At 36.8% G+C, this 14,251-nt stretch overlaps 1 protein-coding gene across 1 annotated transcript in view; it reads right to left on the bottom strand.

Moving 5' to 3' along the window:
- Positions 1-685: 685 nt before the first annotated feature.
- The window catches only part of WDR44 (WD repeat domain 44), a 19,563-nt gene continuing 5,997 nt past the window's right edge, over positions 686-14,251 (bottom strand). The window contains exons 6-19 of the mRNA XM_009287591.2: positions 13,137-13,273; positions 12,014-12,097; positions 11,605-11,711; positions 10,461-10,612; positions 8,830-8,968; positions 8,670-8,734; positions 7,401-7,514; positions 6,439-6,561; positions 5,303-5,494; positions 4,976-5,077; positions 4,600-4,715; positions 3,041-3,168; positions 2,222-2,353; positions 686-1,774 (exon numbers count right to left, since the gene is read on the bottom strand). Of these exons, the coding sequence (XP_009285866.1) occupies positions 1,680-1,774; positions 2,222-2,353; positions 3,041-3,168; positions 4,600-4,715; positions 4,976-5,077; positions 5,303-5,494; positions 6,439-6,561; positions 7,401-7,514; positions 8,670-8,734; positions 8,830-8,968; positions 10,461-10,612; positions 11,605-11,711; positions 12,014-12,097; positions 13,137-13,273 (1,686 nt within the window). The 3' untranslated portion in view covers positions 686-1,679. The remainder of the gene's footprint in view (positions 1,775-2,221; positions 2,354-3,040; positions 3,169-4,599; positions 4,716-4,975; positions 5,078-5,302; positions 5,495-6,438; positions 6,562-7,400; positions 7,515-8,669; positions 8,735-8,829; positions 8,969-10,460; positions 10,613-11,604; positions 11,712-12,013; positions 12,098-13,136; positions 13,274-14,251) is intronic.

Genomic DNA, 14,251 nt, shown 5'->3' on the forward strand with positions numbered 1-14,251 from the left:
TGTCTGGGATCAGCTCACAGGAATCACAGTCAATTACAGTCTTCGACATGTGTAACCTATGAGAGAAACTCATTTTTGGAGTCACAGACCAAATGTCTTCTTGTGCTTCTCCTCATTTCTGTTAATTCAGTGGAGCTCAAAGTAACAAAAAAATCTTGAGAGAGTTTATCTTGTCTCATCTATACAGGTATTTTCAAATCTGAGAGTCAAACTTACTCCAAGTGCGTCAACTGAAAATAATTTTATATAGCGTGTACCATTTTTGTATTTATTTTGTCTAATGATATACCCCTTGCAAGTGCCTTTCTTGTTCAAGACAATTTTATACAAACTCATGGTCAAATTCAGCTAGGTAAAAAACAATTAAAAGAAGAGTGAGACTCATTTCCTGCCTTTCCATGCCTTCATTCTTCCACTAATGGGAAGGAGAGGATTCTTTACACACTTTTGAAGTCTCCTCCTCACACTAAACTATCATGTAACTACTCTTAATTCTGCTTGATATCCAGTTTCAGTACTCCATTCCCCATTGCTTCAGAAAGAAAGCTGTCAAAGAAGTGACAAGATCAGGAAAAGTAGAACTCAAAAGTTAACAAGTGCATGCAAGATCAATGATCCGAGAAACAGGTCAAAACTACTTAGACAAAAGGCAAATTTATGAATCAAAATGGAAAAGAAGCAACAATTTCCAAGTGTGTGACCAAGTTTAATGATACATCTGTTCTCCGAAACACTTGACCATCAATAACATTTCATGGGTTATGATGCCCAGAATGTTATTTCATAGGTGTTTTATATGAATATTTACAAAGACTTTCAAAATTCAGTGGCACTAAACAAACAAAAAGAACTTAAAACTTTAAGCTACAATGCTTAAAAAATGTAAACAGTTTATTTTACATAGTTGTAAAATATAAGAACTTTCTAATGCAGCTTAATTTTATCTGGAAGGTGAATATATCCTGGTGCCCGTGAACAAGGAATGAGAGAATTCTTTACATAAGTATTGTGCTCCAGTGTGCAAAAAATTATATATAAGAAAGGAATCTAAAGTCCACAACAATTAAAAGACAACAAAAAAGTTTTCACGTCCTGAAGTTGAGAAATTTATAAAAACATTTACACATGGTTGCTGACCCATCAAAAACTTGCATAACTTAAAAACTCTGAACAATAGCTACTACAAATTCAAGATCTTTCTCAAACGGCATTTTGTGCAAAGATCAGACTAGATCATTCAGCATTTTTCCAGCCATACCTCCAACCTTCCCTTCCCATCCCCATTCCTGACATCTAGTGGCCACAAACACCACTAAAATCCTTTTGATATATGTTCAAATTAGTGCATGTAACCAAAAGGCACACACATGTGTGAATACGTTTTTGTGCAGAAACCTGTGCAGGTTCACAATTACATTGCAAAACAACTGTTCGTAGGAAGTTTAGAGTCTAATGTTTGGCAGGATTATTCTTACACATTCCTTTCTATTCTACAAGCCCAGGTGTTAATAGGTAGACACTGCTTTCCAAGGATCCAATATTTGAGTAGCCTTAAAATAAAGATTTAAAAATAAATCAGCCTGTAACATTATTATATTAGATACTTTGCTTTTGCCCGCATCATTTATGGAATTTTAATCCCACAGTACCATAGCTTTATGCTGTCAGTTGCAAAACAACTAAGATACATATTTCTTTTTGTTAATGAAGACTTTGATTGCTCCAGTGAAGTCAGCCGATAAAAGCACTTCTGTGTGATCTGTCTTCAAAGCTCCTTAATAAGGAAAAAGAATAAACTGTTAGTTCATTAAAAAAAAATTTTAAAAATCAAGCTCTCATTAAAAGATAAGCTATCACTGTGACAACCTTCTTCCTCCATCACATTCCTGTTATCTAGCCAATACTTTAAGAAACATCTGCATTTCTAGGAGAGGGACTTTTTCATTATATATTGGTACAGCCCTACCTCCTAACAGTTCAAGTGTAAAAACAATAATCCTAAAGTACACAGGACAACAGCTATGCCCCTCACTTCACATTCTCTCAGGTTTTAAGAATGCAACAGCTGCCAAAACGTTCAACTGCTAAGGTAGGGATATATATCCACGCCACTGCAAGGACTTTTCATCTCAAGAAACCCCCCTCCCAAATTGAAAGTATTCTTCATAATCTTTTCCTCCTCACACCATGGTATCAAGCAGAGCTCATCTTAAACACCTACCAGAGGGTATGGTATCTGATGTTTCAGAATCTTCTCCCTTACTTTCGGCTTCTTGCTTTTCAGAAGTTTCCAGTGACACCATCAAACCAGGATTGGGAGCAAAAATCGCAGATGTGACCACTGCATTGTGTGCTTCAGAAAGACAATCCAATTTTGATTACCTTGTTTCAGGGAATTGTTAATTTTACAAAAATAGCAGGCATAAATTTTAGTAAATATCCAAGAATCTCAGTGCTAGTGGCACCAAGTAAGCTCATCATTCAAGAAACAATTGTTATTGTTTTATAAGCTTAGGGATCTCAGAAGTTCCTGTAAGTGCCCAAAGCTAACCGGCAAGGCCTCCAAAACATGTTTGATATAAATACGGTCCCACATTTCCCAAAACCTCTGTGTGTATAGGAGATAAGAGTTGCTCTTTTTTTTTTTTTTAATCCTGCCATGAAAGAAAAAACATTTGCATTTGTTTTCAAAGCCACTTTTCCATAAAGGATCTAAGGATTGATAATTATTTTGATTACTACACTTATACAACCAAGTTCTGCCAGTGAAACATTCAGAATCTCTTACTGAAGCTGGACAAACTCTTAGCTACTCTGACTCTTGCCATCCCAATCACGCATCTGTAGAGAGTTTCCTGCGGAGAAGGTTTTCTGACAGAGTCCACTTATTGAAAATCTACCACTTACAATGCATCTTGCTAATAATTTGTTCAAACTAAATGAATAGTACTGCTGAGCAAATAAAAACTAGAGATAAAAATATTTAATTTTTTAAATCATATGAAGTTCAATAAAACAAAGATCAAAAGTTGATTTTTACCTTTAATCCCTTCCCAGAAATCATTACGGTCTCTTCTTACAGATGTAAACTTGCTCAAGTCATGGTATGTACTCCAAATATAAACGTATTTATCTTCTGAACCACTTACGATGTAGGTAAAGTCATGGCTAAAGATTCAAAGAAGGAAACACATTACTTTTCTTAGCTGTTCAAGCACCTGTTACAATACCTCTCCAGAGGACTTGCAGCTTTACAAGTGCAACCAGGCTAAGTTCACAATTCAAACTGATCCTTTACTTTAGTGACTGCAGCTCAACAAAAATACAGTCCTTAAATGAATGTGCATGCAAGCTTCCTGATGCTCTCCCCTCTGGAAGAAAAACTAGTTCTCATGAATAGCACACAAAAGCTGTTCTTCTGCAGACGTAGAAGAGGGTTAGTCTAACAGCTGTACTCAGCAACAAGAAAGTGGCATAACCTTTAAGTGCAATTTGCATCTTTGAGTCTAGAACCTGTGTGAACACTTGAGGCTGTGTAACAGGACTTGTTTACAACACAATAACTGGCAAAAAAAATCCACACAGGTGGAAGATGAAAGGCATTCAACAAGATTGTAACCAGATGACTGTATAACACACACTGACAGGGGCAAAACAGTACCTGCAAATCCAACTCAAGTATTTACTTTTAAATTTACCTACTGCATGAATATGCTACATATCTAAACTCTAAGTCATCAACTTACAGGGCTGTAGCATAGTTAGCGTTAATTTGGGAAATTAATCTTGAGCAGGGGAGCTGGACAAGATGACCTCCAGAAGTCCCTTCCAACCTCAGCCACTCTGTGAAATACTGGGTCAGCCTCAAAGGTGCTTTCAAAGGCCAACAGCTGACAATCAAGATTAAACTTGGCATTACTCCTTAAGCACTGCCGCCCTCCTCTGCTCAAACATCCAGGTTAAACAGATACCCAAGCATTTTTCCCCTTTGGCTTCTGCAAGACTCAAAGAGGGAATAGAACAAATATTCTTTTCCCTCTACTCCCTCTCTTTTACTACCTTAAAAACCAGTATTTCCACGACAGTCACAGTAATATACTCAAACTCAGACAAGCATCTTAGGCCAGCACAGAGAAAAAAGAAAAAAAGAATTGCAACTCAGATTTGCAGGCTGTTTCCTGACAGTGATGATACACAGGCAGTGACCAACAGCCTTGGGCATCAGATGGGTGACCAACACATCTGCAACAATACCTGACAAAATTAAGGAAATAAAGCCTATTTATCATGGAGGAGAGAAAAGATGCGGTGTCCCAGCCCCACCAGTTCTAGCACAGTTCCTGTATTTACAGCAATAGTAATGGACATGCATCGTACTGTCAATACAACGGGATTCACTCATCCACAGAAGCTCCCTGCTCATAGGCAGCTCTGTCATTCTTGACCAGAGCCTTTAGTTACTTTTGTATTCCGAGCCAAGTGATATTTCGGAGGCTCAGCTGCATACCAAAGTAAACAGATTATTTAAACAAAAGCCTCTGTACTTCAGCCACAGCATTTCCCAAATCCAGCAACTCCATTGCTGTAATACTATCTTACCTAAAGCTGGCTTTGATTTGGCTGCTGCTGTTGACATAACCTTTGTATTTCATAGATAAAGACAGATCTCTTAGGTCATACAATCTGATTCTGGAATCATTTGATGTCACTAGTATCTAGAAAAGAAATAAATAAAATTTAGAAGTGGAAACCATTAGCATGTCCAAGAAAAAAATTTAGAAGAAGTGGAAACCATTAGCATGTCCAAGAATGAGTATCAGTCTAAATCAGCAAAGAGTAATGTTCATTTTAGTACTGTTAAAGGACTTCTGATTTAAGTCAGTGACTACAAACAAGACTTAGCACAAACTTATTAAACATTAGATATAAATATCAGACTCTAGTACCGAGCCAAAGTTGCACTGAAAGACAGTACCTTATTTTCTCCAGGCAAGGGTTCAATGCCAGTAATTTTTCTTCCAACTCTATTTCGGCCTCTGGTAGAACGCACATGTATTTGTGTATGGTACTTCAAGTGCTGAAAAGATATTAAAATGTATCTTGATTTGAAATAATTGTGTAAAAACTTTAAACTATTTTGCTTCAAGTTCTAATAGGTTTGTTTCTTGATATTTAAATAAGCATTACTTTTAAATCTGTTTGTTATTTAACATTAAAAAAAATTCATAGTCTCAAAAACTTTTTACCTCTGTGTCATAGAAATTTAACATTAAAAAAATTCATAGTATCAAAAACTTTTTACCTCTGTGTCATAGAAGATGCATCTTCCATCATATGTGCCTATGACTGCGTATTTGCCATTCTGACAGAAGTTGGCAGCTGTAATCAATTTCGTCTGCCCATCTACTTCATTCCATAATGCCACTTTTTTGTCAGGAATGTTCCAGAGTCGGAGTTTCCCATCCAACGAACCACTTAAGAAGTACCTGTCATCCTGAGAGGACAAACTACATTAATCTCTGCTTGTGCTATGAGTATGCCCTGATTTCCTTAAGACCTTCCTGCTCCATTTCCAAACAGCTTCTCTCCAGAACCTCCCAAATAAGAGCTCTCAGATGAGTTGATTATAATGTTTAAGAAGGCTGAAAAGATAATGTTAAAATTACTGGTAAATAGAGTTCAATTTCTTACAGATTTTTGACAAGATTACACACACGCAGTGTGTATACCTCAAGTTAGAAAATTGTTCACTGTTACCGCAATTATTTTTCTAACTTATGTTGAGAGGGTAAAAAGTGCTAACCTTGTCAGGAGTTGAAAGCTCCTTTCAGAGTTCCCGATACATCTACCAGTTATGTATGCTCAGGGAACACTGGAAAACACTTTTCCTCTACTTGAGTTTTATTAATATTAGGAAGCTTTATTACAGTATTTTCTAAAAATCATCAAATAAGATAGGAAGGGATCTCTGGAGGTCTCTGGTCCACCTCCCCTGCTCATAGCAAGGACAGCCTCAAGAGTTTGATCAGGCTGTAGAGGTTTATATCCTGTCCAGTTTTAAACATCCCCAAGGATTCTGTGGTCTCTAGACAATCTGTTCTAGTTCATTATGATTTTTTCCACTAATATTTAATCACAACATCCCTCACTGAAAATTCTGACTTATCACAAAGTTACTCAAAACTATACCAGCTGTGATGTTATAGCCAACAGACAATTCACTTTCCACATCATGCTTACAAATGGTTAAACCACATGGACACTCCTGGTGAAGTTTAATGAAGATGAACACTTAAAGTTTCGGAATGTTATCCAACAGGGCCATTTTTAAAGTGCACGAACTATTATTCAATTTTTTTAATTGAAAATAAAAAAGGGGGAGGACTCTTGTAATTTCAAATTCTGCCTCTCTAGAAGAAAGAGGGCAATTACACTTACCCTTGGATGGAATGCTATAGCAGTGACAAAGTCTATATGCTGGAAACAGCAAAGACATTCTCTTCTTGATATATGCCATAGTCTGACAGTCTTGTCCATAGAAGAAGAAAGCAAGAAGTAATTCTGTGAAATGAGAATTCTATGGTTATTAATAGACACAAAAGTAACAGAAAATACAGAAGCAATCTGATTGGTAAAGTCTTACCAATTTCTCTGTTGCCATGAAAGTCAACATTTCATCCTTTCACATAAAATGTTTTATCCGAATTATCATTACTCATTGGTGCTTTCCTTAAGCCCAGTACACTGATGCTCAGTCACAGAAAGTTTTCTGGAAGAATCTCAGCGGAAATGAATACTTGGAAAGTAGTTAAAGTATTCAGAGAAGAAACAGCACAACATGCTTCAGAGAAGGGGTGAGAGTCTCTCCTGCCTAAGATCCTTCAGCCAGACTGTGTTCTTAAAGTTACAGCTGTATTCCAATGTGGACAATTAACTGAATAAGCTTTATGTGAAACATTTCCAAAGTTAAGCACAAGGTAATCCTCTAATTTTAAGATATATGTATATATTCAGCAACTTTAGAATCTGTACACTGCATAAAACCAGTGAAGCATACTGAAGACAAGAAAAGCAGTAACACCATAAATCAGATATCACACAGCTCAATGGAAATTCCTCCCACTCTAAACAATTTAACTCCACTATTGAATACACAATTGTAATTGTTACTAGCTTGATTTTTTTTTTTTTGAAAAGAAGACTTTTAATTAGAGAAGCCCAAGAAGTTTGTTCATTTTATTGCAACTATTTCAGCTGGAGTAAGTGTTGTCTCTACAAATCTTTTCTCTTAACTTCAATGATTGTTTCATATTGTTTAGATGTATGGTTCCAATGGCAACTGACAAAAGAAAACAATGAAAATACAAGAGAACTGTGTAGTCTGTATGAAGGTGCCTTACTTTAGACCAGGAAAGATCAAGAAGATCTGCTGTATGCCCTTTGTATTTGCAAAATGGTCGTTGACGAAACGGGGCATTTTTATCATCTGGGTCTTCATCAACTCCACTGCAAATCTGTCAGAGAAATGTATAGAAACATTACAAAATGTTAGTTGGAGAAATTAACAATAAAGCAATTACTGCTTATAAAAAGTACAGGGTCAATAGCAATTTGAAGAACAACTCTTATGACTTTAAAATAAACAACACTGCAGTAATAAACAACCAAAGTAAATTTCAAGTACAACGGGCTGTGAAACATCACCTTGAAATTCCAAAATTAAGAAGCTCTACATTTTCCATCCATACAGCTTTTATTCAATAGGATAAGAATGGGATAAGCTTGACAGCAATTTAAGCAAAAATCTGAAGATAAGTGTTTGGAACAAAGTACATCAATCTTGAAAACTGCATTCCAGTTTAGAATATGAACTGCAAGTTAAAGTTTCTGTGTTTCTAGTGCATATCAAGAATGATAACTTCCTAATAAAAGTCTCTTTCAGAATAAACAGGTGCAAAATAAAAAACCCTAGATGTTCCTATACAAAAGCTCTCCAGCAAAAACACACTCAAAACAACATCCCTGGTGTGTGTGGCTAAGCAAGCCTATTCACTTACCTAAGCTAAGGAAAGATTCCCCCCCGCACCCCCGCCAAAACAGTGCACGTTAAATAACGCTGTTGCTAAAATCTTTGCTTAAACCCTGATTTCATCATCTGAATGCTCTACAAGTAAGAGTGTCTTAATACTTTTGGTCAGTCATGTTCCATTTTATCCTACACAGGTGTGAAAAATTTTAAAACGTCAGGTTTTATTACAGTTCTGAGGATCCCATTGTTGAGTTTGGCCTTCTCAGAAAAGACATCATCAAGTCAGATGTTAACAGTAAGTAATGCTTCAAGGCAAAACACTAAGACAGGAAATTCAACAATGTAGTTTTTTTTTCTCCTTTAGCATTTCACTCAGAAATCTACTCTGGCAGAAGGCCACAGCGAAGCTATGGAGGTTTTGTAATGTATTTAGTGATGTACTTTCTTGCTTGCACCCCACACACATGGGATAACAGTATTTGACTGAAGGTGTCTATTGATAAGACAGTTTGTCTACGCCTCAAAGACACAGGCCAAGAACTCTTTAATGTGTGTTTGGATAAAGCAACAATGAAGATCTGGCATTACAGAACAATGCGACCCCCCCACCTCTTCCCCTCCCAATACTTAGTGTACATACCCCTGCATCAGTATCAGACTTTGAAGAATTCAGACTCTCTTGAGATGGGGAGGGAGAGACACGGCCTAGAACACAGGCAGAAACACCATGGTCAACTCTAAGTTCCCAAATAACTAGAATTTCTAGTGTTTTAGAGCTCTAGCAATGCATAGAAAGATACCTTCTGTGTTGTACTTCATTCGCATGTTATTGAAATAGTCAAAAGCATTCTTTAAAACCCATATTCTTACTACGTTGTCCTGTCCTGCAGATGCAAGTAATCGACCGCAGTGAGAGAATTTCATTGTCCAAACAGCACCCTGTCAAAACAAAAAGATCATTGTTTAAGTTACATAAAGTGCCTTTTTGCATATCAAAAGTCTTTCTATAAGGTAAACTGACAAGATTTAGGACATATACAAGATACCACAAGTAAAATAAACGGTAGATCAACATACTGAAAAGTAATTGTTAAGACTGGTGGATTGTGCAACATATTTGCAAAAAGTTTGAAAGAAACAGCTCACAAGGCAGATTACTGTAGGACAGGAGTTAAGGAAGCTCAGCGCTACCACAGCATTCCACATAAAACTGGTACGGTTAGTAACAGTCAGCAAGCCAGGGTTCTGAGTGACTTATAACCTGCTATTTGATTTATAAAACTGGCAAGTATTTGTAGCTGCACTTGAAGTTAGCACAAGCTGCACTAACACTTTTTTTTTTTTAAATAGAAATTGTGTTTGGTTACATCAATTCTGGCAACCAAAATGAGTACTACATGTATTTGTTAAATTCAGAATTGGCATGAGGATTTTGCAAAGCCTGTGAAGACAACAATTCTTTCTCCATTGCAAAGTCCGAAGAGTCAGTAGTCAACAAAACACAGTATCACACAAGCAATATTCCATTTCCTCCTGTTCTTTAATGAACAGCTATTAGGCATTTGACTCCACCAACCTAGCATCCTTTTAGGATGCTTTTGGGGAATTTCCTAGGTTTTAAGTAGTCAAATACTGGCATGATGGAAACTAACACAGATGGATTACCAGTAGGACTGGAAACTTTAGTTGTGGATGACAAGCTTGAACTCTCCAGTCACCAAATTGATTGCTGTAAGTCATTATCCTTAGCCTAACACTTAAAGATGGGGAACTGTTTCAATTGTCAGACAGTTGCTGTCAGCAGAAGAATCTGGGAAGTCAGCAATACTAGAATGTATTTCAGACTCTGCAAGGGAACGTGCACACTTCCAACAGTGATGAATAGGTAGTTTTTCTGCCTTGTTCTCCAGAGGCATCTCTGCAAATATCATATCCTGGTCTCTCCCCTCCTTATCATTCTGATCCAGATACCCCATTAATCTCTCCCCACTTTTGCCTCCAGAACCTATCTAGTATTTCTATTCAATACTTGTGTTCATATCTCTAATAGGCAGACTAGTTTATTTGCTGAGTAGGTCAACCCTGCTGCTCTGTGCTCAGTTCTGGTAGTGGAACATAGCCTATTTCAGCCTAAATTTGTAATTGCAGGAACCGAGAAACCAAGTACCACGCAATACCAAAACTCTTTCAAGGAAAAGCTCTTGAGAATCCCTGAAGCCTGAGTATCTACAGACTTCTTTTTTTCTGAAGATCTGATAAAACTAACCCAATTTTCATTTCTTGCCAGGATGTTATTTTCCAGAATGAAACTGCTCTTCAAGAAGAATAAACCTGACAGTAATTTCTGGAGGTCACCAAGTAGAGGAAAACTAAAAGTTGAAACTCAGGCTGGACAGATTCAGCAAAACCACAGATGAAATTTGAGACCTACCATATGCTCTCCACTGAGATCCTGAACAACTTTAATTTGTTCAAAATCGTAAGGTCCCTTGAAGCCATGCGCTGCTTTGAACTTAACTGGTCTTGTATATGGCATCCCTTCATCATCACTGGAAGAGGGATCATCTTGATCTGTATGGAAGACTAAGAGGAAACAAATTCAACAGTACATATCACAGCACACATTTAGTCTATTAGTAAGCATTTGCCAATACTTTTTGGTAGCAGATTAGTCTTGAATTAGCAAATCTTTATAGGTAATATTAAGATCTTAAAGCAAAACAAAAATACTGTTGCATCAAGGTCTAAAAATACATCTACACTAATTTTGGGTTGCAGTGAATCCAAACACTGAACACTCAAAATAAGAACTGCTATCCATTCTTGTTCTGCCCCTTTCTTTGCACCGGGTCTTGCATTCAGCAGATCCTGCACTAAGTGATTTCTGTCAGTTTAATGTGTGCTGAAAATTATCCATTTCATTGTATCCGTTTCTTCTGACTGAATATGCTGAAGTGGCCTGGTGATTTGCCCATGAAGCATAAGAATTGCAAAAGAGCTGGGGCAAACAGCCAGTGGCAACATAAGATGCTGAAGTGCAGCAATTCTGTGGCACTTATCTCAGGCTGTGGTTAGACTGGCTTACTGCAGTACTAGAAGTCTGTCTGAAAAACACTGATGAAACAAGAAGGGAGAATACAGTTGTACCTGGAAATCTTCTAACAGGAGCTCAAGCTATACAAGAATTTTAATGGTGGCACTGGTTATCAGAAAACAATCTGATTTTATTAAAGTAATGAAGACAACCCCCACTTCTACTTTGCTGGAATAACTTTCCAAAAAGGTTTACATTTTGATATCCAGACAGCTTTCTAACAGCACAACAAAAATTATAGTATTCAATTAGTTTAGCTGAAAAGGTGTTTCAACTATTACTTTACAAGAATTCATCCGTGTAACCCACTAGTCTCAGAATGCCTACCAAGCTACAAGCTTTAACTCTAAAAAGCCACATCAACTGCACAATGGTAGTATACGGCAGTATATGTCCCTCAGACAGCTTTCATTCCTAGAAGCCCAAGGATAAGCAGACTATTCTATTAAAAAAAAAATATTAAAAAGTCAGTGTCACGGACCTTCGTCTCGAACACTCTTAACTTTATTTACAGCACGTTCACCGTATTCTTCAGCAAGGTGCTTTGCTCGCTTTACAGATTTGCCAAGGAACTTCTTCAGCTGGGTCCTTAAAAAGCAAGGGCACTTTTTCAACACATAACACTGGCAAATTCTCATTTTTTGCTGTAATGAATCAATAGTTTTGATTTGAAATGCAATATTATCTCTTTCCATTACCACTTCTTAAAATAAGCATTTAATTTGCCAACAGTCACGTAATCTTCAGTTTAACCGCAGAGCAATGGGCGTACGTAAATTCAAGTATCACTCGTACTTAAAGGGTAACTTGTTCAGAAGTCAGAAGGAGAGCTTCAGCTTAGAAAAACAGAACCTGTCTTTTCTTTGTAGGGACATGAAAAAGCATCTTACGTTTTTTGTTTTAACCTCCCTCCATCAGAATCGGTTTGCTGTGTCTGCATTTTGTCTTCATCATCAGACTGTGCTGCATCGTTACTAGGAAATACAGAAGTGATTGTTTAATACGAAATCATAATGAGTTTAAATTGAACAAAACATTAGTAAAGTAGGATCTGCATTTTAGGATCCATCTTTATTCCTTCATGTAACACATTGGAAATACATGGACATGATGCTAATCAAGTAATAAAACAGATCTTTCAATTCCTAGGCATCTTGATACTAAAACTGCATACACACTCCAGATGCCAGAGATACATTACTTGCTTCCATAAATTCAAAATCTTAAGCTTATTGTGATGCTTTGAAAGCTAAGAGCAGACAAAATACGTTACATTACTAGGAACTGGTAACATGCCACCTTGTTCTCATACCTTGCTTTCCATAGATTAAGTAAGTTAATACTGGTTAATTCTGAAACAGAAGTTTGTAGACAGAAGAGTACAGTTCCACAGAAGTGAGCTTTCAATGACAATATAGCAATGCAAAAAACCTAACTGTCTAATGTGTAATTCACATAAATCTAGGTCTTTGGAAAAAAAAAATCTAGAATGACACAATTTCCTGATCATTAAGGAACTGTTTTTCTATCGAAGTTTACATACAGACTCAGTTTTAAACATTAAAAGGGCCTAAAGCCCTGCTGATGACAGGAAAACCTCAAAGTAGTCAGCTCTACTGGGGACCACAGATCTTCAGAGCACCAAAGTCTACTAAATTAAACACTGAAGAAGCTACAGGACGTGGTAGCATGAACAACATGTAGTACTTGAACATAAACTGTGTTTAATTCAGTATAGAAATTACAACATTTAACACATCAAGTGCTAATTACAGTTCAGCTGGATTTTCAGAGATACTTGCCTGTCAATTTCCAGCAATATCATCAACTTTTAATTTACTTAAAAGTATTCAGTAAACAGCCTAGTTCATAGAGAACTGGGAATTAGCATTAAAATTAGTCAGAGACAGATGGAGTAGGACTCTCTTTACTTGCATAAGAGCTGCCTCCATGTATGCAAAAACTATGACAGCAACAGTATCAGAAAGAGCTGAAAGCTATCATCATTCATACCTGACGTATTCTTTAGTTCTTCTCATGATATGCAAAGTTAGGGGATTAATGCCTGTTGGTAACTTTTCTTCTGCCAAACTCAGGGGTATTTCCTCACCTGTATCAAGGTTTTTTATCATTACACTTGCTAGAATTTCCTATGGAAAAAATAAGATGTGAAATCAATATGACTTGATTAGACTCCAAAACCTAGGGCAAAATATAAATCATCTGATCTTACAGATTATTTATTTTAATGCGAAATTCTGTAGCTCACTATATATTTATTTTACAAAGACTAAGTTTAAGTTAAAATTGCCTTTAGCATGTTAGCACAAACATTATCAACCACTATACACAGATGTCATCACAAGCTTCAACTTCATAAATCAGAAATGCAGCTGTACAGATATCAGCCACTGCCTGACACGTTCCATGCTCATATCAAACATATTATGTAATTAAAAGATTTTGAAGTCTTCCCCCTTCAGATATTCTAACAGCTGTAGCTTAGATTTAGTCAAAGACAACCTTTACCTAGAGAGAAAAAGCATTTAGACCTAACTAGTATTACACAAAGTAAAAGGGTTTTTTGGGGCATCTCATGATCTATTCATGATCATACATCTGTTTAGCAGCAGCAAAAAAACCTATACACAGATATATACAAATAAAAACTGTCTGCAGCTCGATAAGGATTAGGATTAATGGAAGTTATTAACTGAAAAAACTATTTCTTAATGTTAGGAAAATCATTCTCCTATTGCTGACTCCTTCCCCTTTTAGGTACATGACAAAACACCAAGTTTGCTGGTGTTCCCTCACACTGAAATCTTGTAACATGTTGGCATAGCTACAAACACAAACTCATAGCATTTCAGATCTATTACAGCTCACACTTTCAAACACTAATACTACGTATGACTCGGGGACCACAAAGGGCTTAGGTGGACAAAGCCAGAATGCCATCACTCCTGTTTGCGTCCCTGGTCACAGCATACAGTGGTTCAGAGTGCAAAGAGTGATGTGTGACTACTCCCAATTAATTTGACAGACTGGAAAAGCAAGTACAAGAATGTACTATGTACAGACATCGTGGTTTAACCCCAGCTGGCAACTAAGCACCACAAAGCCGA

Source organism: Aptenodytes forsteri, unplaced genomic scaffold (assembly GCF_000699145.1).
Source record: "Aptenodytes forsteri isolate BGI_AS27 unplaced genomic scaffold, ASM69914v1 Scaffold265, whole genome shotgun sequence".
Classification (NCBI taxonomy): Eukaryota; Metazoa; Chordata; class Aves; order Sphenisciformes; family Spheniscidae; genus Aptenodytes; species Aptenodytes forsteri.